The sequence below is a fragment of the Anoplophora glabripennis genome, unplaced genomic scaffold, assembly GCF_000390285.2.
Source record: "Anoplophora glabripennis isolate ALB-LARVAE unplaced genomic scaffold, Agla_2.0 scaffold1, whole genome shotgun sequence".
Taxonomy (NCBI): domain Eukaryota; kingdom Metazoa; phylum Arthropoda; class Insecta; order Coleoptera; family Cerambycidae; genus Anoplophora; species Anoplophora glabripennis.
Genome location: NW_019417028.1, coordinates 1837013 through 1861907, shown reverse-complemented (window position 1 = coordinate 1861907; position 24895 = coordinate 1837013). Strand labels below are relative to the sequence as shown.

At 33.4% G+C, this 24895-nt stretch overlaps 1 protein-coding gene across 1 annotated transcript in view; it reads left to right on the top strand.

The window, feature by feature from the left end:
• LOC108913347 (aminopeptidase N-like) overlaps nt 1-14490 on the top strand; it is a 16475-nt gene extending 1985 nt beyond the window's left edge. Inside the window, exons 3-14 of the mRNA XM_018719188.2 lie at nt 1241-1424; nt 1818-1974; nt 3400-3481; nt 3602-3779; nt 5365-5548; nt 7190-7470; nt 7565-7749; nt 10643-10813; nt 11151-11297; nt 13931-14009; nt 14262-14383; nt 14481-14490. Coding sequence (XP_018574704.2) covers nt 1241-1424; nt 1818-1974; nt 3400-3481; nt 3602-3779; nt 5365-5548; nt 7190-7470; nt 7565-7749; nt 10643-10813; nt 11151-11297; nt 13931-14009; nt 14262-14383; nt 14481-14490 — 1780 coding nt within the window. The remainder of the gene's footprint in view (nt 1-1240; nt 1425-1817; nt 1975-3399; nt 3482-3601; nt 3780-5364; nt 5549-7189; nt 7471-7564; nt 7750-10642; nt 10814-11150; nt 11298-13930; nt 14010-14261; nt 14384-14480) is intronic.
• Nucleotides 14491-24895: the final 10405 nt, after the last annotated feature.

The window sequence follows — 24895 nt, the reverse complement described above, 5'->3', positions numbered from 1 at the left end:
TTTTTTAGTCTTATTTCTTAGAATTTCGCGATGACTGTCGCTCCTAAAAATTTTGAGCTAAGAAATCTGGAAACTAGATATTCGGCGCTTTAAAATGCTTTTTTTAAAACCTTGATACGATGATTTTTAACTGAGATACAGCATTCTGAAAAATCACTAAAAATTCAAAACATTTTTTTGCTCCCTTAATTTTTTGCAGAAGTTTAGATACACTAATGTGCTTAAACTTTACAAAAAACGATATAAAATAATATTCCTAAATTTAAATAAAGTAAAAATTTAACATTAGCCGTGTTATTCCTAATAGTCCGGTCAAATTAGTCATAAAAATAGTGGTCAAATAACGAAAACTCCGTCAGGGCTAAATTTTGGTGGAGACCTTGGGTACACCATCAGAAATAAGCCCTCAATCGATCCCATGTGTGCTAAAAAAGTTATTCTTGGTCAAAGGTCAAAATTTGAGGTTTTTCCGGAAATCAAGGGAAACCGTTTTTTACTCTTAAAAACTCACCCCCTTCCCCTTCCCGACCACAGATAGCCCGTAAATTATTTTTCCTTTAATTTCTGTTATATTCTCTTCCTTTTCCAAAGGGTTTCATCCTATTATAATTTTTTTTCACTTTTTACCATTTTTGAAGGCTTAAGCACTGGTCTATATGTATTTTAGGGTCTGATTAAAAGGACAAACTTTTTTATTTTGTATGATGCGTTATTAAATACTACTACTTGTTAGACTCTAATACGTTGCTTGAATTATTATTATTGTTCTTAAATTTCTATCAAATAGCCAGCATTGTTTGGATTGTATTGACATTACCGAACAACAATTTGTAGTTTGTGTACGTTTGTTTTAATATGTACTATACATATACACATGAGTAATATTTTCAATATTATGTTTCGTGCAGATGTATTTTAAAACTACGGTACCGTTAGTTGTACATACACCAGCTCTTTCAGAGAATTACTATGTGAAAATTTCAGTGGCGTAAATGTACCTATGAAAAAAAATGGCAAACCCCCTGAATCTCCACCCGCGGTATCCTGTACCAATACTGAATTGATTTGGCTAACCCAACTGGAAGATATAAATAAAAACATCTCTTAGGAAAATTTAACATCCTATCTCTTGCTAAGTTTTTCAACATCCCGTATAAGAGCAACCCCTTTTACATTTAACTGCATTTTACAAGTTTTATAGCTTTACTTTAACTTCGCGAATAATAATAATTTTTTATAGAGAAGAGGCATTGCTGTGGGACCCGAAAAGAAACACCGAAATGAGCAAGAGCGAAATTACCACAATAGTCGCTCACGAAACAGCCCATTTCTGGTTTGGTAATTTGGTAACTTGCAACTGGTGGTCGGAATTATTTCTGAACGAAGGATTTGCTACGTATTTCGAATATCACGCGACACACGAGGTAAGCGTGAAGCACAATATACAGGATGTCGTCGAAAATATACTGTATGCGCAAATGAAAGAATTTCGTTATTTCCTAAATCGGTGACTTTGGACAAAAATCCTGAAAAAGGTCGATTTTTATTTTTAAGTGTGTTCTGCGAGATATTTGTTTTACATATGACGTCATGTGTTCACAGTGATGACGTCATCGATGTCTTTTTTAAATACAAATGTGGGTTACAGCTAGATATACTTTAATTGTTCCTTTCGCCATATTACAATTTTGTTCTTTTCTCGATTTCGTTTGAATTAACGCGAATACGTTTTCCCACTCACGCGCATATGACATGAAAGGAAGCGCCTAACCTGAGTGGAACTTCTAACTATGATTTTAATAGATCAAAATTTACAGGTCTTTCCATCCTGGCAACTGGATAAGCAGTTTGTTATCAAGGTTGTCCATACAGCATTGAACGCTGATAGTGTAAGCAAACAGGCCCCTCTTCAGTCAGAAGTATTCAGTCCGACAGACGCATCGCATAAGTTCAGCGTAATTAGTTATCTCAAAGGTAACTCTAATATATTGTGAATATAGGGTGTTGCAACATGTCACCGTTATAATTTTGCTGATGATTTTCTGACCTAAAATAAGGAAAAAGTTTATGGGGATGTAAGTTCGAAAACGTTTCGTTTTTGTGATGATAAAAAGGTCATCTCGAAAATCGACTTTTCTTGCTCGACGAATAGTCATAGAGAAACGAATCAGGACTCATTTTTTCCCTTAAGATTTGTACCTTCGTGGTAAAAAGAAGTGATAACGATTTTATTCCTTTCAAGTGTCCAAAAATGACTGAAAAAAGTAAAAATTTTTTGGTCGCGTTTTTCTTGAATATATTTTTCGATTCTCATTTTTCGATAAGGTCTATTACAGGAATCGATTGTGCGTTTTTACGAGAATTTAAAACAAAGAATGGATGCTGTAGTAATTAAATAGCGGCCTGTTGAATTTTTTGAAAAAAAAATATTATCTCGTCTCCAAAAGGTCGTATTAACGTTTTTTTTAATTCGCGTAAAAATACCAGCAATCTATTCCTGTAATAGACATTACCGAAAAATGAAAATCGAAAAAGATAAGTATTCAAGAAAAACGCGACCGAAAAATTTTTACTTTTTCAGTCATTTTTGGACACTTGAAATGAATAAAATCGTTTTCATTCTTTTTTACCATGAAAATACAACTCTTAAGGGAAAAATTAGCCCTGATTCATTTCTCTACGACTATTCGTCGAGCAAGAGGAGTCGATTTTCGAGATTTTTTTTCGAAAAATCTATATAACTCGAAACATTTTTAATATTTTTTAATTTAAAAAAGGCACTTTTTTGCTTCCGAGGGCTGAATTTACAGTAAGAAACAAGTTTCAAACTCTTAATTTGCAAGAGATACACCAAAAACAAGAAAAATCGATTTTTGACGGTTTTTTCGATATATCTCGAAAAGTAATATAGCAATCGATATATTTAAAAATACGAATCGATTGGTTTTCATAATAGCTACAACTTTCTCATTTAACTTTTTTCGATTGGAGTTCAAGTTTTTTTTAGCGAAAACCCGTTTTTTTTACCATTATGAATTTTTTAAGCCGTATATGAGCCACAGGAAAAAACCACTATCTTGTTTAGAATTTTTTTCCTATATCACCATATTTTTTGTTTCCAGGTGGTATTTTTTGTAAGCTCTTCTACCTATTGATTGGACTACATATAATGTATAAAAAATTGTACTCAAAATCATTTCATATTTTTAACCATTTCCAGAGCCCCTACTATTACTTTTATTTCTTTTTTTTTTTTTGTTATGTGATTATACTATTTTATTACCAATTTTATTTGTTTTTATTGAGCAAAGATTTTATAAAATTTATATAATTTATATAATTTATAAAATTTTATAAAATTTAACTAATTGTTACAAAAAGTCCTGATTATTATTGTAGGAGGCTCCATACTTCGTATGGTCAGACACGTAATGGGAGCCGAAATGTTCAGGGAAGGTTTGAGGAAATATTTGCTGGAATAGTAAGTACTGAAATAAAAGAAAAGGGGCCTAATTTAAAATAGAATTCTCCGTACATAACTCCCTATTTTTCCATTTATTAATTAAAGTGATGTCAGGTAGTAACTTTATAATATATTTAGTAAATATTGGACTGCTCTGCCGGAAGACTTGTGGGGAAAATTACAAGAAGCCACAGATAACACAACTGCCAAGTTGCCAACTGGTAATTTAACTGAAATTATGAACAACTGGATAAAAAAACCAGGATACCCGTTGCTAACCGTGCGCACTTTCGATTCATATGTTGAAATATCACAGGTAACTCAATAGTAGTAGTTGCAACTATTTTGTTTTGCGAAAATATCTTGAGGAATGTGTGATGCAGAAATACAGGAGTAGGTTGTCCAGAAATTAATGTATCGTACTAAAAGCTTTCGTAGTTTTCTTAGATGGAAATAAACCTATATAGATCAAGTTACGTTAGTATGCTATCGGTGAGTTTGGCACTAGAATAATAATCTAAGTTTCGTTCGTTTTTTGTTTTTTTAGATTTTTTGAACCTATCATGTGGAATCTTCAATACAAACTTAACACTTATATCCCTCTAAACAAAGACATTTGCTTTGGTTATATAACTATAAGATATTATGATGCTTTGGTTATATAACTATAGTCTGTTTAGAAATGAAAGAGAGTAATAAAAGCTTATTATGTATGCAAATCGTAAACAAATGTAGTACTGGTGCTTATATTCAATATTTTTATATTATGTATTATCGGTATAGATGAGGTGTACTTTTAAAAAAACTTTGTGCGATCGGACTGTACTAAATTGTAGCAGGTAGCTAAAATTTAATCCCCGACAATCCGTCTTTGTCTATGCCGCTTCAATTTCTCGGTCCATTTCTCTTATAAGTAAACAATATAAAAACAGCATTTCAAAACATGAGGCTACTTTAAGCATCATAACCGGGTTAAGAGGGTTTTTAGTAATTCAAATAAAATTATTCAATATTATTATCAAAATATTTATTTAAATTTAATGAATAGACTTTTATTCCACACAAAAATATATGTATTTTGAAAATTCAAATTATGGTGAGTAAATGTAGTGTTGTATAAATGTACAATAAAGAAAATAAAAAAGTAGGTATATTAAAATTCATCCTCTGAATATTTTGATGAATTATCTTCGTCTCCTAGATTGATAACGATAGGTTCCACAGTAACGTCAATTAAATTATCGAGTTCCCACATTTTCTCCTCTTCTTTTTGTACATGATGTATACATCTTTGCCAGTTATCTGCAGTTACTCGTTCCAAGGAATTCTTTAAGAAAATTTTCATGTCACTTAATTTAAACGTCGTATTATTTCGCGCTATATCTCCTTTTACCTGCGCCCAGACTAAATGTGTTACCGGTAATTACCTGAAATGAAATATTACCACGCCCATGGCCGGTTCTTACCTCGGGGTTTTATTACTCTCTTTCATTTCCAAACAGACTATGGACGATGTTTGATCGCGCTTGATGGTGGCTTCGCACATTCTCGGAAACTGCCCTTCGGTGCATATTCTGCTCACTGAAGATTTGGGCGATTCATGGCTGTCGACTTGTGTCATCGTGGATGATAATTTCAATTCGAAACATAACATAACTTCATTTTCTCAACAACCACCAAATAAATGTTCCAAAATTCAACATACTGTTTTGGATGCCTAGGTATAGTAACTTGGTCTAAATCGGTTTAGTTTCATCGAAGGTTCTTGAAATGTTCAATTTCTATTCAATGTGTTCAATTCATATTGTAGATATGCTACAAACATAATGGGGCATTGTTTGTAAGAACTACACATTTATACTTATGTATAAATGTGTAGTGCTTACATTATTATTTTTCAGGAGAGGTTTCTAATGGACGGAAACGATAAAAAATCACAATGGTATGTTCCTGTCTGTTACACTACGTCACAGCACCCAGAATTTGATTGCAAAGGACCACACTTTTGGCTGATACCAAAATCTCTTATAAAACTTAGGATTAAAAAGAAAGAGTACGAATGGTTCATAATAAACAATCATTTAGGTAAACGCTTCCGTTCTGTATAGTTTTTTTTTTGTTTTTGATGTATACTGATACGTATTTTTATTTGTTATTATAGATAAAAATATTTCTCAATATGGGATTTCTTTTAAAACTCTAGCATAGCTGCAGCTATTACACAGCCCCACAAAAAAAAAGTATCGGATCTGGTATTCAGTTCCATGTATTTTTTCCGCTGAATCCGAATCTACCTTCAGATTTGGCTCAACGGGTCTGAGTTTTCGGGGAAATTAAAAAACAGGTCAAAATTCACAAAAAACGTAATTTACGATCGACGAAAGTTATAAAAAGTTAAAATATTCTACCAGCTCACTAGACGTATGATTTTTCACTCGTTTGCTTCCAATTTATTATCATAGAGTCAGACAAGCTGGTCCAATTTCATTCAAAAACAGAAAATACATCAAAAATTCCATTTTCATGGCATAATTCGTATTGCAGAGTTCTGGATCCATCTTTTTATCCACCCACCCATTTATGAATTCATACATCTTTTTATTCCGTCGTGTTGTGATGTTGTGATTCCACCTTCCTTGATTTCGCTATTCTATAACTTTCATATCCTGATGAGATCGTTCGCCTTGTTCTTAGCTATAATCTCTAAGATTTTCAGGAAACCAATCCAGATTTGAATGAATAAGTGCAACTTGTAGTCCATCAAACATCCCAGGTCTTGGAAGTCTTTTATCAATTTTAATACAATTTCTTCGTAATTAGGACTCTTGCTGTTTCCTAAAAAATTTGTCACTACAACTTTGAATCCAGACCAAGCACTCTTCTCGACGCTACTCATTATAGTGATGAATGTTGCAACCTTGAACAATGTCCGAATCTAAGGTCCATCGAATATACCTTCTTTCAATTTCGCCTCAGAAATATTCAGAAATTTTCGTCCTTTATATATATAGGACAAAAACTTGTTGGTTGTTAAAAAGAGAAACGAAAAATAGAGGGACTAAACGAAAACGTAACCCTTTACATAGATCCTTTGACGAAAAGAGAACACGTTATTGCAAAAAAATTACAATGATTTGTAGATATCGTGGATAGAAAGATGTATGAATTCATAAATGGGTGGGTGGATAAAAAGATGCATCCAGAACTTTGCAACATGAATTATGCAATGAAAATGGCGTTTTTGATCTATTTGATTTGTTTTTCAACGAAATTGGACTCTGTGATGATAAATTGGAATTAAATGAGTGAAAAATCATACGTCTAGTGAGCTGGTAAAATAATTTGCTTTGATCGTAAATGACGTTTTTTGTGAATTTTGACTTGTTTTTTGAATTTTCCCGAAAACTCAGACCCGTTGGGCCAAATCTGAAGGCAGATTCGGATTCAGCGGAAAAAATACATGGAAATACATTCTGAATACCAGATCCGATACTCTTTGTTTTATATGTGGGGCTGTGTTATTAGTCGATTGCGGTTTTTGATTACTTGAATTACAAAAATAAAACGAAAACCGTGAATGAACGATTAAAAACACAACATGCAACATCCTTCGATGATGCAAATATGAAGTTGTTAGTTGAAAGCAATGTGTATGCTACAAAAAATTATTTCGTCCTGTCTTTGCACCTCCTCTCCCTTACACTATATTTTTAAATTAATTTTCAGGATACTTCAGAGTGAACTATAACGCGTTTGGCTGGGACAACATCAGAAAAGCCCTCGAGAAACCAAACTTCGATGGCATCCCAGAACTGAACAGAGCGCAAATAGTCAACGATCTTTTTAATCTAGCTTCCTCCGGCAAGGTCCGGTATAGAATAGTATTCGACACTGTTCGGTTCCTTGAAAATGACACGTCATACTTTCCCTGGGTTCCAGCAATCAGGGGTTTCAAATTTCTTATGAAACGAGTTGACATCAAAACGGAACTTGGCCAAGCCTTGTCGGTAATACTCATCAAAATATCGTATAAAGAGGCTCAGTAATTTTTTTTATGAAACCTGAAAGTGAATATTTTCGTTTGCTCTGTTTATTTTTCAGAGACATATTTTGGATTTAATGGAAAAGTTATACAAAGACACCAGTTTCGTGCCTTTCAAAGAGGATGAACACATTTATACTCTAAGACAGGTGCTGGTTTTTGATGCAGCCTGTGAATTTGAGAGACCATTATGTATTCTCATATCCGCTGAATTTTTTTCTATTAATAAAATGGTCGGACGTTTGTAAGTAATTTTGCATATTATACAGAGAGATCCAGAATGACTGATGTGCCGCTACTTACAAATATTTTGTGTGCCGCTCTTCTATTATTTCACTCTCCGTAGCTCGCCGCCACCACTCCATGGCTAGAAATTGACCTCAATGATTTGGGATCGAGGAGGATTATCCCTCTTTATCCTGCCTCATCTCGTGTAGGCCTGGACAGCCTTCGTAGGTGGGCCCCATCCGTCGTCTACCCCGACCGCAAATGCGACCGGTGTAGGCGCTTTGTGGGACCTCCTTTTGTCCTGGCTGGGCCCCGCCGGCTAGGGCCCTTTCTTCTGGCGCTCTTCTTGCTTCGCCGGCTCGTCTGTGTAAACCCCGGGGGTAGTGTCATGTTTATGTGTGGTATGGTTGGGTAGGGTAGTGCGGCTATGCAGCCTGGGATGCGCTTTGCTAAGGTGGCCCTTAGGCTAGCGCGGGAGGGGAGGGGTAAGGAGGGTATGGGGGGTGTGTATGTGTGTGTGTGTGTGTGTGTCGTTGTCTTCGTTTCTTGATCCTGGCTGTCTCTGAAACAGAAAAGGTTAGCGGGCAGGGGGGGGGTCATTGGGGTGGTCACCCAGGGTCAAAAAGTTGGTGTCTAGGTCTTTTGTGTTTGTCGGTCACGTCGGGTACGTAGTCAACGGCTTGCCTGAGGAGGGGATTGTCATGTCTAGCGGCTACGTCAAATCGTTTCTCCGCGTTTTGTCTTATTGTCTGTGTAGCGTTTGTGTATTGTAAGTCTCGTAATATGTCAGTGTTTCTTACGTACCAGGGCGCGTCGGTGGCCGTGCGGAGGGCTATGTTTTCCACAGCCTGTAATGACTTTAAGTGGCTTTTTGCCGCGTGACCCCACGCCGTGGAGGCGTAGGTTAGCTGCGGTTGAAGTACCACCTTGATAAGCGTTCGCTTATTCCTTAAACTGAGGGTGTTTCCACCTTTGAGTAAGGGATAGAGCCTAGCCCTGGTGGTCTTCGCTCGCGCCACCGTCTCCACGATGTGCGGTTTCCACGTGAGACGCTGGTCCATCGTCACGCCCAGGTATCGTGTTTGTCGATTCCAGGAGATGGGTTCCTGGGATAGTGTCAGTCTGTCGAGGTTTTGTGGGATTTTTCGTTTAGTAAAAAGGATAGCCGAACTTTTGTTGGGATGAACTCTTCGTAGCTGGCAACACTGACAGCGATTTACTTCGTTCAGTGGCGGGTTAAGTGCAATGACAATAGGGTCACATATTCATTTTAATCACAAAAGTACAACACAAAGGCAGCATTAATTAATTTGAGGGGTTTATTAATTTGTTAAAGTAATGATTTAGATCTTATTACCCCAAAACTAACAAAAGTATTGATTTTTAACAACTGTTTATCTATCTTGTTTTTCTTATGCGAATTTCAAAGTAAAAGCAACAATTTTTAAATGAATTTACATTTACTTTCATCATTTAGAATTGCGAATAAAAAATCGATTTAAAATTCCTTAAATTCTAACATAAAAAGAACATGCTGTTACCTATAAGAAAATTTAAAACAATAATTGCTTTATTGGTTTGAAGTTAAAAAAAAGTGAATGTGTACGTTTAATTTTGACCAAAATAATAATTTTTGTAATTAATTTGTTATAATTTCTAACAAATATTTAAACATTGAAATGAAGAATAAAAATATTTAATATATCACAATTTATTTATAATGAATGTTCAAAATGTCTGTCTTCGTTCTGTACATTCGTCTTCTTAAACTGTTAAATACATTCATGTAATTCATTTTCTGTAATATTATCTATTTTATTTGTTATGGCGTCCTCTAGTTCATCCACTGTGTATGTTTACATATTATATGGAATTTTTTAATGATCCAAAGAGATAATAATCTAATGGAGTTAACTCTGAATATCTAGGAGGCCATAACCCTCAATTAATGCGATCGCCATAAAATTCTCTTAGAAACGCTATGTTGCGTTAGCTGTATGTGCTGTTGCCCCATTTTGTTAAAAGTAACCATTGTGCAATACGTCATCATGTAACTGATTTACAAATGGTTGCAAAATGTTTCATCTATATCACTCAGTTTTAACATTATCTTGAAAGAAAATAAGTCCAATTATTCTTCGCAGAGATATGGCTACCCACAATCGACGAACACAAATAAATACAATAGACAACTCTGAATTGACAGATCGTGTCGGTCGGAAATCTAAGAAAATGGAAAGTAATTTTGATCAAATGGTAAACAGTAATTTTTAATACCATTGGTAACATTTACGTGTGATGTCAGCTTCAATCATTCTGGGTCACTCGGTATATTGTTATTTATTTATGGCATTACCTAAGACTCTTCTGTTTAATAGAGCCTGTTACCGTTTTTTTGTATTGGTAAAAAATGGATTAAAGAGAAAAGTAAATCAGAACATTCTTAACAATTATTTGTACAAATGGAGCGATTCCACGGATTCACCGTTAAGGTTTAAGGAAGGATTCAAGGCGTCTAATACTGCCGTGTAATCGTTTGTATTTAAAAACACGTATTTGTTTCATATGAACAGATTTTTGTAAGAATTCGTATCCAATATAACCATCACCTTATATTACTATTACTTATTATTACTACATATTACTTTTTGTGAAAATAGTTGTTATGATCTGCGACTCAAAATAATATTAATTTTGTAATTCAATCCGATCGTACCAAACCTGCGCCCAACGTCCGCAACCGAAACATTTGTTGTAGTTTGAAAGTTTGCACTTCCTTCCGATTCTTTAAACAATTCCAATGTTAAAGAATTTTATTCTAATTCAGTTAAATGCCAATTTTCCATCGATGAGTTAAAAATCTTACCCTTGGCACCTTTTTTTATTAATGAAATTCTGTTATGTTTCAGACCCAACAAAAATTTACGGAAACTGATGTACTGTTATGCTTTAAAGTATAGTGAAGATCAAAGTGATTGGGAATTCGTTTGGAATTTGTATATGAATAGCACAATTGTCCCAGAGAACCCGATGTTTATTAAAGCTTTGGGATGTTCTCAGGATAGAGTGTTACTTAAAAGGTAAAATCTATTTTTAGTATGTCGTCTATACTTTATCAAAAATTGAAACCTTGAAAATAAGAACACCGAAAGTTTTTTTGGAAAACCGATTTATTTTATTCAATTTTATTCCGACTCAATGCAGCGATTTGCACAAGATATTTTGGATTTTGGCTTGTCTGGAGCCTTCCGCTCGGTACTTTTTAAAACTTATCGTAAATTTTTTATAGAATGAGCATAACGAAAGCCAACATCCAAACCAACAATGTCCGACATTTGCACTACAATTTTTGGACTGCAATATTGTAGCACAAATCTCTATTCGATTTATTACCGAGTTGATCTTGAACTTTGACAGGTACCTCGATATGACTCTTGTGGAGGATTCTGGTATCAAAGCCCAGGAGAGGATGCTTATATTCGAAGCTGTGAGTCAAGGCGGCCTAATTGGAGTTGAACTTGCCCTTGATTTCTTGCATAAAAACTATGAACGCATCCAGAAGATGTAAGTGGCCAATAGTCCAGTCACTGAAACATTTTGGCTACCAATTTTTTCGGATGGAATGGAATGACGTGAAATTTGAACTGTAGCTAGGGAATAGCCCAAGAAACAAAAGTTATATAGTGCCGATGTGTGTTTTTACCCTAGGGGTGGATGCCACCCCTTCTGGAGGGTGGGATTTTTTTTATTAAAAATAACCTTACGATTCGATAGAGGGACGAATTCTAAACAAAAAATGTTCTATAAAAATTTTTTGTACAGGGTGGGCAAATAAGCGAGGTAAGCGCGTAAGGCATTAATCTTTTTTCAAAATCGGTCCTTTTCAGGACCACAACTTTATTTAAAAGGAAAATCGCTTATAAATACGAAAACGTGCGACTTAAAATCACAGCACTAAATAAACTGACATTTCTTGTGAATATTTTAGAGAGGAGTTTGTCTTTTATGTCCATGGCCTACTACTTGCCTTCTTATCGAAAGCAACCGATGCATTTTTAAATGGGGATATATGAATTTTCCTGGTTTAGTTTTTTTTTTTAATAATTTGAGTTAGGAAAAAGATATTAAGATGCGGTTTGCGCAGGCTTATTGGTTGGTCATTTGTCTATTTTCTAGTCTAAAAAAAGTCATATCATCGCATTTAAATTTTTTGAGAAAATCCAATATTTTGGTTATAATATCGAATAACGCCCTCTATCGGCGGCCGTGTAGGTCGCAACTGTCATGATTACGAGAAACCTAAAAGCCCAAGAAATGCTCTTTTCAATGATACCAAATTTATCCAAATCCATTAAGCCGTTTCGAAGTTACAGGCATTTATTTAAAACAACATTCAAATACCCCCCACCACTTTATTTCGAAAGATAGAGAAAAATTGTTTTTACAAAAAATATTCGACTTTAAGTTAACATTAAAACGCAAATACTTTTTTGTTACATTCATTGGGGAAAATCGTGAGAAACGTAACTTTATGTAATTCAATATGGTGGAAACGCCCACTGGCGGCCATCTTGGAAACTTGAAAATAATTTCCAGCATTTTCCCTTGCCCACTTTACCTATAAAATTTTTTACCGTAGCTCTCTACGATCACTAGTTTCTGAAATACAGCCGCTTACCTCGCTTATTTGCCCACCCTGTACACTCAACACTTTTTGAGTTATTTGCGCCTAAACATGTTCGCTTTTAGCCTAATAAATGCATGTTTTTGAGTCATTTTTCGCGAATATCTTAAAAACTACAAGTTTTATCAAAAAATGATCATAAGCAAAAATGAAGGTAATTAAATAGCAAAGAGATTACTTTTTTGTTTTTGTAGGTGGTATAGAACCCGTTATGATTCCCAGACGTATAACAATTCCTTCTGCAATTTACTTTATTTTATTTATGTATTAACAGTCGATTCTGGGAATTTTAACGATTTTAGAAGCCTAAATTTAAAAAAATATTTCTTTTGCTTTTGAATAAAATTTGTAAACTTTTTAAAAAATCGCCCTTTTCAAAATAATTCAAAAAACAAAAAAGCCAAAAAAAAAGGAAAAAAAAAAAAAATGGAAGGTTTCCCTAACGAAAAAATTCCCTTTTTTTAAATTTTTGTAGGACAAAATTTGACTGAGTTATGACTGTTACAGCTCAAAACTAAAACTCCAAGACTGCCATTCCCGAGCCCTTTCAGCTTACAAATCTAAAAAACGAATGGCTCAAAAAACTGCAAACCACAGAACTTAAAGTGCTTTAAATTCCATACAAAATGTTTTTTTCAGTAAATTTATAACATTAAAATTACAAAAGTTATGGTAAAAAAATTAATCGCATTTTTTCGGTAAATTCTGAATACGCACAGATTGGCAGCATTACTTAGATAAAGTACATGCGCTACATGCAATGCAGTGCTTTCATAAATTCAAATCAGTCGGAAAATTTTTCTATAAGGGGTAGGGTTTTTTATGAGGGGTAGGTCTTCCATAAGGGTTTTTTGGGTGGCTGAAAAGTTGTAATATATCACAGATCATTTGAAAGCCTATAAAAAGTTTATAATTGAACATTTTGCGTACCATTAAAACATCTCAAGCTGTCAATAATATTTTTTTGTTTGTTTTATTATAAGGGATGGTTTTTAAGGGTTGTAATGAGCCTTAAGCTTTATAATGAATAACAAAAGAAATGCAATACATTGTGAATGCACCAAAAGAATATTTTAAACTGTTAAAAACTTTTTTCTCTATTTTTTTGGCCTTGGAAGGGTAGTTTTTAAGGATTTTGAAGGGTTGAAAAGTAATTAAATTTCATAAATTATATTAAAAAACATGAAAGGAACTTTATCCAACATATTTTAACATGAATTGAATCTTTAAAATACGTAAATCTGCGATTTTCGCACTTTTTCGTACAAGGGTAGTTTTCACCCCCAAATAGAAAAAGGCACACATCTAGATAATATAACTTTTGAAGTGGGGGGCCAGATGAGCTTGTATGCAAATTTTCAGGAAAATCCATGCTATCCAAAAATTTTGGAAGCTTTTACCTTATTTTCGCCTTCAGTGGCTGGACTACAATGACAAACTCGAAATAGATTTCTTTCACTGACGTGGATCAATTTCTGCATCAAATTGATACATCTCTTTCCTTATTTTGAAGGTATGCCAATCCCCTACCATTTTCAAAAATGATAGAGAACCTTGCCAAATCGTTTACAACTAAACGGCAACTTGAAAAGGTGAGAATGAAAAATAATAAATCCTAAACGTTTAGTTATCTGCTTGGCTGCTATTTTTTTATTCCAATTTCAAGAGCTAATGAGCTCAGCAATGAATGATGACGCTCTTACTGGAGTAATCAGAATTAAGAAATTGTAATCTTGTTGTCTGGTGTTGCGAAGTGATTATTTAAAAACTTTTTTTATTCACTATTGATGTCTAGAAAACTATACCTACCAGTCATGGGTTCTATTAGTTATTCTGTTTTTCAGATGAAAAAGTTCCTACAAACTGGCGGTCTCTCTGAAGAGTATATGGACTCAGCATTGGCGGCCTTGCAAATGGCTAAAGTTAACGTGGAGTGGTTCAAAAAGTATGAGTTGGAGTTGATGCAGTACTTTAACATACCAATACCAACAAGCACTGCAGCACATTTGCATTATTTTCTTCTTTACTGTATTCTTTTAACTTTGTTTTGCGTTATTTTGTAGGTTTTCATAATATATGGATTGTTATTGCAATGTTTCTAATAATGTTTTGAATTTAACAAATGGGTGATAATTATAAGATTGATATGAATCGCCAGTATTTACATATACAGGGTGTCCGGAAAGGTCATGTCAAAAATGAAGGGGTGCGCAGGGGAACTCAAAATAACATGTGGTGATCATTTCTAATGATGTCGGCATATGTAATTCTGCGATTTAATAATTCTTCCTTACTATTTATAGGAGTTTGATAAACAAGACTTATAAGATGGCCCCAAAGAAAAAATCGAGGGGATTAAGATCGGGAGACCGAGGCAGCCACGGAAAATACTACCTCGACCGATCCATCGATCGGGAAATGTGGTATTTAAATAAGCCCTTATCGCCCTGCTAAAATGAGGTGGTGCACCATCGGGCGTCAGCCATATGTTATTTCAAATATTTAAAGGGACATCTTCCAATAACGGGTTAAGGTGTTCTTGTAGTAAGTGTAGGTATTTATCCCCATTTAAAGCGTCATCAATGATATGTGGTCCCACTAAGTAGTTTCCAATTATTCCCATCGATACATTAATGATAAATTTTTGTTAGTGTTTTACCTGGGGGTTTTCGTCACTTCAAATATGCAAATTCTATTTGGAAAGCGGTTGGCGTAAATCCGAACAGCTTCAGAAGCATTACATTACCTTTTTTTTAGCAAAATGAGAAAGGACTAGAACCATGAAAGAAAAATGTCAAATTTGGCAACACTGTCAAAGATGTATAAATTTATATGGATAATTTCGTCTGCTCCTATATAATCCAGGCATATTGAATATCAGTTTAAATTGGAAATGAACATTATCATAAGTTACTTTAATTGCCCAAATTTCATTGTTGTCATGGCAACGACTTAGAAGTTATAGTTGGAATTTGTTTTATAAACTTCTTTCTTTGAAGGCGAATAACTCCACAACGAAGCTCGATAGGAAAAATTTTTTATGAAGTACTACAACTATTTTGAGCTCTCCTGTTAGCCGTTCATTTTGACATTACCTTTCCGGACACCCTGTATAATAGAATTCGAAGCAAATTCTTATTTAAAAATTTTACAATCAAACGTATTCTTTATCTCGCCCCAAGTGTTTTTTTAACCAAAAAATATTGGAAATACTCAAATAATGAAACTAATTCACATACCGATCTGAGTAATCTTCTGAAAAAAAGTCAATTTAATTGAGAGAAATCTTGTTTTAAGTATGGTACATTCATCAAAATAATAAATTTTGCAGATTTTGCATTTTGCGTAGTGGCTACCGATTAACCTACTAGAACTTCGCTGAGATGCTTGTACTGCATTTTGACGACATTCCCCCAAAATTAAAATCGTGCCGACAAGTTTGTTATTATTGTACTGTGTGCTAGTTTGTCACTAGTTAAAAGCATCGAAAAGTTTGTTAAAACTCTAACAATAACTCTCCAACAAACCTACACTAACACCATTCCTTAACCTTATTTGCAGGCTTCTGTGGTAGTTATCAATGGGTGAACAACTGAAACTATATTAAGAGTTTGATCTGAAGAAGAAGATAATTAATACCAACTCACCAAAAAAAATTGCATTACTTTTACCAATAGAACATTATTCATTGTTATTATTAGCAATATGTTAGGTACATTACATGTTTTTCAGATGCATTGTATTTGTCTGTTCCCATCGTCCCATTAGAATATCTCGTGATCGTGGCGTGGTGGATAGCAGTATGACATATGGTGTGCTTTGGAGTTCGACAATTATAGGTTTATCTGGTCATTCTAGTGAAAATTGATTTAATTACAATAATTAATTAAAGACAATATATTAAGTCTCGATTAATATTTGGTTAAATAAACGGATAGTTAAATCTATAATTACATATTTGTAACGTACAATGTAGGATATGGCAATCTATTCTTCCGATCAGTTCACCAATTCCTTTAATAGAGATCTAAAATATTGTCTCTATAACAGATCTGTAGTACAGAAGCTACTGTGGCAGCTTAGTGGTTTATCACTTTAATACAATGATATTTAAATTAAAGTTTAAAGAGAATATAAACCAAGTCTGAGCAAAATGACTCAATAATAGTTAAATTTAAATCATATTAGAGAAAAAGTCAGCTCTAAATTGGTTTTATATACCCAGAATAGAGTCAAGTCACTCAATTGATAGTTAGCAGTAATCGGATTTGAGTAAAACTCACTCATTTCTGGTGCAATAGTTTCACTAAGTGGTACTCATATTAAACGAGTGATAATTTCGTTTAATGGGATGTGGACAGAAATTGATATATTATTGAGTAAAATTGAGTGAAATTTGAGTGAAATTTTCTTACATTTATGGAGAGAAAAAAATATGGACTCACCTTTAAGACTACAGCTACCTGAAGAGGAATTTTCTCTTATTTTTAATTGTAGACCGCTGTGGTAAATATCACACGTTAATTTGAGGATTTCTTGTATAAAATTTGAATGAAAATGACTTTCTGAGGATTGAATTAAGATTAAGTTCTTTTAAGCCGTACATTTTGGGATTTAAATTCGATCGGTTTGTTGCTAATTATCAGCAGTCGTCATATGTCGGCGAAAATTGCTTACTTTGTCACATTTCTCCAGTTATCTGTTTAGTAAATGAACTAGATTAAAGTAATTCTAATAGAGTTTTATAGCTGGTACTATTATCACGATAATAATAAGTATCTCCTGTCTTTTGCCGACCTAATATTTTAATATTGCATATACAGGATGGAATAACATCACGATATGCCCTTGTTTTTTAAACTCTGTGAACGAAAACAGTAAAAATCAACGTGTTAGCATTTGTGTCTCTTTGCTGGCTCGTTATCATTAAGTTCGTTAAAAACATCGACCATTCTTGTTCCAGAATGTTATTCGTGACAAAAAATGGCGCCTTTGTGTCAACATCAAGAATAGAACGTCTTGGTCCTAACAGAAAGGCAACCCGTCGCGCAAGAACTGGTGCACATTTGTATAAGCTGGTGAGATAAATAAGACGTAATCGTCACTGCTGAGATTTATTGCTAGCAATTCTGTTGTCTTGTGGCCTCAATTCTAAAAAATACTTGATGATTTTGCAGTATGGTAATGCCTGTTCGCAAGCTGCTGGCAGAAAGCGGCTTTGGGGGATGTTGGTTCGGAAGTTATTCCACGTCTGCTCTATTCTTCTGATCTTGCTCTATCGCACTGCCATCGTTTCCTCTATTTCTATCAAACAACCTTCGACGAATCTCCTTTAATGAAACGTCTCTTAAAATTGTCTTGGTGAAATCTCCATTTCCCAACCGTCGGATTTCTTCAGGTATGAATTAAAAAAACTGCCAGGTAATTGGAATATATCCTTGATTAATTCGTGTTTTTGTTTATAAGATTTTCTCATTTTCTTTATTCCAGTTGAAGGTAAATTTGCACACCCTATATTAATAACAAAATAACAGGCAAGTCTGTAGACATTATTGAAACAATGCGCATTAATTGATTTATACTCCAGAAAATCCCTTTAATAACTTTTGGTGATTACTTTCGATAATAAATTTTTCCAAACCTTCAGATCCTGACATTTTTTTTAATTATAATAATCGAGAATCTAATCATTCATAACGTACGTTGTATTATGGATTACCATGTTGTGAAATACTGGTATAATATTTACATTTTGATCCTAGCGATTTGCCAAACTGCAGTTGTTTGTATTTTTTTTTGAAAAATAATACTATAAGCCGACAAATGAAGGTCCTACGTAACTGACGCTAGATTTAGTGCGATTAGAATTTTGTAGTAAATCAGATAAATGAAATACATGAAAATCGCATATAAACTACTAACTGAACATTCTTCTCGTAGGTACTGCCATTATAGATGAGAAATGCTGACGGTGATATACAGGGTTGATATTTTGATAATGCATGTATTGGTACCTGGAAAGCCATAAAACGATTTAATCTAGAAAGTTCTAGACCAGGGGTCGGCAAACTTTCAAGCCCGAAGAGCCATCTGCAATAGAAATATCAATTTCATGAGCCACGAATTTCTATTTCTGCTTTTACAATTTATTTCAAATTTAAATCGGATACGGAAGTTTATACGCGTCTTTATGTGTACTCGTGTACTGTTTGTCTGTCCGCTTTAACTTTTAATTTTTAGAGGAACTTGAAGAGCCGCATGCGGCTCGCGAGCCGCGGTTTGCCGACCCCTGTTCTAGACCATTCTGTTACTAACTTAATGGTTCTGGCAGACTTATTCTAACTGTTTTCCTTTTGAAATCTGTAAAATCTTTATAGCAGCTCTTTGCACTATGGGTTTTTTGTTCCACCATTGCGGTCGTCGTCCTTTCCTTTGCAACTTTTTGTTTTTTATGGACATCGTATTACCCGTAAGCTGAAATAAAGAAACTTTATTTAGGCTTTGCAATGGTGTATCATAGGTACAAAAAAGTCCAATAAGAAACTGAAAAAAACACAAGAGAAAAAGAAATTGCAAAGGTATTTGAAAGTCGTTTTTCTCAGAAACTGTTCATTTTATTGTATCGCAACAAGAGATACTTTTTTAAATAATTTTTGATACTCTTTAAACATGGTGCTGTTCAAATTTATAAAGCCGTGAAAACAAAAAAGTTGTGGGCCATGGATAGAAGATTAAGGTCAGGTCCCTTTGCACTGGAATATTTGCATCATATTTGAAACATAAATCTACAAGGGCACTAGTAATACATAGGAAAGACTTGGAAAAAATCAAATCACAAATAAAAAAATTATCTAAGAAAAACTAAAAAAAAAATTTTTTTTTGACACCCTGTATCTCCGTTAATATTGAGTTTTAGAAAAATTGTTATAGGACTTTGTGACCCTAACTGTTGTGAGGAATCACCTCCTGAAGTCTTGACGCATAATTTCCGGACACCCTGTATACTAATGCCAAGTCTAATATCTTCACTCTAGGTAAGCATGATTTATTTGAATTGTTGCAATATAATCCCAGTAACCTCATTAATCGTAATATTTAATTTGATCTATATTCCCAGTTTAATATCTTGCGAAAATTTTCCTCAATTTAAGCTTTTAGGTATTAAGAAAAATCACTGAAGCTTACGTAACTCAAACGATTTCTGTCGACATTTGATTAATTTTTAATTTAATTGATATTGATATGGTTTTTAAGCGAAGTTTAAGCCCCTACTTTGCCCAAGACCAATTACTCATTATTGTATCTATACGACCTAGATTTTATGGCGATCTTATTCTAAACTCGTAAATCAATTTATTGATATGATTTTTTAAATGCAGAGGTGATTTTATTGGTATATTATTATATTTCGCAAACTGTCTGTTTCGTAATCGTAAATCGCAAAGTTTGCGAATTGTTACAACAGAACAAAAATAGAGTCCTCTTTTCAATTTCTGTGGTACTATTTTATTAAAGTTTTAGGCTTTAACTTTAATAAACTGATTTTTGATAAATTCACTTAAGGACGACAAGAGGTATTATACTGATTACTTCTTGTGGAAACTGTTACATTATACTATTTTATAAGTTGCAAAGATAACGTTTTTATTTTCTTTTTTTCACACAATGCAAGAACCCGTACATTCCGAAAACATGAACTTACGTATCACAATTTTATAAGACTGCGAATAAGTCTGCTAATGTTTCAGAGTATAATATTCCGTAATTTAATATCCAGTTGTAGATGCTTTTAATCGCATTATTATCCTTAGATTAACTGAGTCACGTCCGCTCGTACAAATTGAAAAATTGAAGATAATGTTTTCAAGTCAAAATATACATACCTATCGAAAGTCACCACAAAAAATCGGTGTGAGTGAAAGCAATAAAGGTTCGGATTGAATGAAATTATTGAGTACATTTTCACTCAATATTGGTCATTTTGATCAACCAAAATATTTGATTCAAACACGTCAGAAATTAAATGCCAAATATGATGTATCAAATATTAGTTAAAAAGTTTATTTCGCCTGGTGCAGTGTTAGTTCGTACCACCTACAGATCAGCAGGTCACTCTCTGCCAGTAGGCATTAAGCAATAACGATAGTTAAGATATGACATTGTAGGTTATATCCACCCAGAATGTCATTAGTTACAAAACCTATCTTTTCTCGAATTAGAAATAGAAATATACTTATACTCTACTTTAGTTTTGAACACTTCATTGAGAAAAAGTATGGAACACGTATGTTTTTGCAAGGACTTGAGGAAGGTCATCGCTCATTTAAAAAAAAATATAAACATGTAGTTCAATTAAGCATATTAACTCTCACATTGAATTGGCTCGGTACGGAGTACCACAGAGTTCTGCACTAGGACCGCTTTTATTTTTAATTTATGTAAATGATTTTAAAAGTTTAAAGTGGCCAAAGAAGTACATTATGTTTGTTGCTAATATTACTAATGAGATAGCACTGAATTGGTTTTCAGCAAATAATTTAACTCGCAATCCATATAAAACTAAATAATTCTTTTAGTCTGATAAAATGGTCACTAATAATAATAGTTCTTCACATATTTTGGGAGTGGGTATTGATGAAGGTCTATCCTGGAAAGATCATGTAAATAATGCCTAAGTGCTAAGTTGTCAAGAACAATATTTTTATCCACAATCACCTTATAATCGGCCTTTTAACCACACATATGAACCCTCTAAAGTGATACTTTATCCACTACGAATAAAGTAACTTTATTTCACTAGTAGAATAATGAAAAAATAATAAACCTATAATAAATCAAATTTAATTCATTTACCTATTAACACTAACATTTACATTTATAGTAATAGATATTTCGTTTTCTGTTTTATCACATTTAACTTCCTTTGTAGCATCATTGTAGCCATCATTTTCGGAACGCATAACATTTGCTGAAGTTTGTGATGAATTTGCGCAAGTTACGGATGTCTCTTCTTTTAAGGAACAGCTATGTTTTCTTCTATGTCTTCCATCCACCATGCTGTTTGATGATTGTAAGATCAGTACCTTTATTGGTCAATAAAGTTGTTGAAGTGCGCCTCATACAAAGGACTTGCTCATGCTTCTGGATTTGCAATATTCAGGAATGAAGCAACTATTGAGGGTACATTCGCCAATGTACTGATTCGAACATGCTGAGAAATACATTTTTGATTGATGTATCTTAAAAAGAATCTGTCTTGTGTTAGACGAATTGGGCGCAGAGGAATATATTTTCTGTATATTTCAACAGCATTCAAGCAAAATCCATCTTCTATATTTGTAAATTTCTTGGTATCAGGTAAACAAGTGGGTAACTGCCAACGTCCTGTACGTCACTAATTTTCAAATCTTTCAATTCGCAGCATCGACAGGCACCAGAAACCTCCATTATTAGTGCAACCTAAAATAACTGAAAGTTCACTATATAGGTACCTAACAACATGTTTCAAAATGTACTCTTTCCACTACTGCAGTTTTTTGCTTTGTCTCTTCTCGATTCATTCTTCAAATAAGCAGAAAGCTTGTTATATTTTCCAATATCCATATTTTTGTAGACTTTATAGTAGCCCTCAACATCGAATACTTCCAACACATAGATGAAATTGCATATTTTTGTACAAATTAAAAAAAATGTAATCACATTTTTAGATCGTTGAAACGTTGTATTGCATTCGTGATTTAATTGCTCGTACTACATTCTCTCGTTTAAAACACATACAATAAATAACCATTAATAAGACAGTTACGTATGATAGTTCATGTATTGTACATATTAGTTGTTTAATTCTTAAAATATTTTGTTTTATACGTTATGTCTATTAATTTTGATTTGATAATTGTCCTCCTTCAGTTTATTTACATTTATTACACTGTAGTGCTATAATACATTTTGTGTATTGTTGTCTTTTATTGTAACCACCATTTGTGATTTAGTTGAGTAGCTTTAAGCTAACTTGCCTCATGAGAGTACAGAAAAAAATAATTTATGTCTAAAAAAGCGTTAGCAGATGATATACCCCAAAGCTTAAAATTTGAATTCGTGTGGTCAAAATAAGAAAGCCTGTTGTATGACTAAATACAGTCCGTGGTGAACGTGATTTAGTAATAAATAGGATAGGTAAGCAAAAATTTTCGTTACAGCAATCATCGTCACCATATACATTATATTCCTAGTCCTATGGTGTAATAAATCTTATCTATCAATCTCCTTAATTGGGTAATTAACTCATTGATAAATATATTTTCTCGACAATAAATAATTAGCTATTAAAAGTTAACAAAATGCGTAAGACCGTTTGAAATGCGAACACATACAGTATGAGAGGTAAACGTCGTGCCTATTTTTTATATGAAGAAGAAATAGAAAAACGGAATTAGCGAAAAAGGACCAAGACATATTTTGGGCTAAAAATTCGTAATTCTAAAGACTAAGACACAAAGAGACTGACACCTTTTAAAAATTAGATGCAATATAAACTCTATTCTTATGAATTGTTTGAATGTTTACAGAGAGTATAGTAATTCACTTTTTTAGTAAATGAGTTCAAAATGTATTTTTCAGTTTTTCAGAACAATCCATCCAAATTTCAATGTGTCTACATCATTCAATAGGCAGCTTTTTCAAATGAAGTGTCACTAGATAAACTATTTATAATTTTATAAGTATGGCTATAAAGTTGGATCGTACTGACTTTGGCAACTAATTTTTGTCGTGGGAGATGCCTAGAAATCGAAAAAAAATTTATAATCAATTAAATACACTAATATTAAAATTATCTTGTTAGAGATATTCTCTATATCGTTCGATGTTGTAAACAGAATGGATTAATATAAACGAAGATAATGTATTTTTACACAGATATTACCAGAATTGGTTGGGATCTTTCTCAAATATGCAAGTGGACGTAATTCTTGGAAATATGGTGCCAGAAAGATATGGGCAGTCACAAACCGATTCATATGAATTTATTCTTTTCGTAAAACATTGCTGAAAAACATCTCGAAATTCAAAGAAACAGAATTTACTACTAGTGTTCGTCGTGTAGTGCACGTAAATATGTACACAAGAAGTCATTAATTTTTTTGGGGACATAATGGAACTTTATGCCCTTTTCCATTGGCTGATTCTTTTTCGAGGTGTCGATCTTCAAAATTACAATTACAAAATAATTTTATCGATAACTTTTAATAAAGAACCTTCTAATCTAAAAAACAATGTCCCTGAAATATAGATGTTCGCAGAAATCAGTGTGGAAGTAAGGTAAAACATTATGCAATATTCTTATTGTAAAAAAACAACAGCTATTTTGAGAATTTTCTTTTTATTATAATTTTGATGCCTTGTGTTTTGAAAAAGAAGCCTTAAAACAGAATCTGTGGTTGACGACTTGACCCACTTTTTTGCGATACCTACCGTGTATATTTTACTCATGCAATTTTGTTTTCATCAACGTTTCATTTTAGAATATACAACTAACTTTTGCACAACACTGTTCACTTTTTGAAGTAGGTATCCAGACATTATACTTTGTTACCTTTCAGCATGACATACGTAGTTTATACGTAGACAAAACGTTTCGGTAGGTCGGCATAATTTACTTTCCCTAAGTACTGTGTTAAAAGTATATGTTTCCAGAATGAACTTCTTTATATTCCAAATATGTGTAGTTTTTGTCTGCCCTCACAGAGTGTAGCCCAAGAACAGCAAGGACAGGTCAAAGATTCCAGGTACATAGGTGCTTAACAAAACGAAAAAACATGGTACAAAACATATTCTAATGGAATAATCTGTAGGATTGAAGTTTTATAGTAATGAAGTCCAGTTTTATAATTTTGGTATATAATACCAAAATTCTAGTGCACGCAGTTATACATAATTCAGGACTCAGTATATGGTTACGTACATAAGAATATGTAATCTAAAAAATATTTATGGTACCAAACATTTTTTTATATGTACTTATATTTTATTGTACTTTTTAAATAATCCTACGTTTTATTTACGGATTTAAATTATATTTACCAGATTTGCCGATTTGGTGCTAAATAACAATACATTTTTATTACTAAATATCTTCATTGAGTATTTCAAAGACTTCTGTGGACCCATCAACCAATGTGATCGAACGTCGACTCTGATGCATTGCCGTTCATTAGCCAGGAACGGAACGAGACCAGTATGTGTGGTACATCCTAAATTTATTGCTGTTTGCATTGACTGAAGCCTCTGCAGATCATAAATTGCACATTTATTTATTGTAATACTATTTTTATCAATAAATCACCAATTTTTACAATTCGAAGGGTTGTTAAAAATTTTGCGAACACATTGATCCCGACCTACACCTTAGTTCTAGCACATCATCCACTCAGGCATTTTCCAATTTGCGGTGAAGGTCCCAAGGTTTACAGCAAATTTC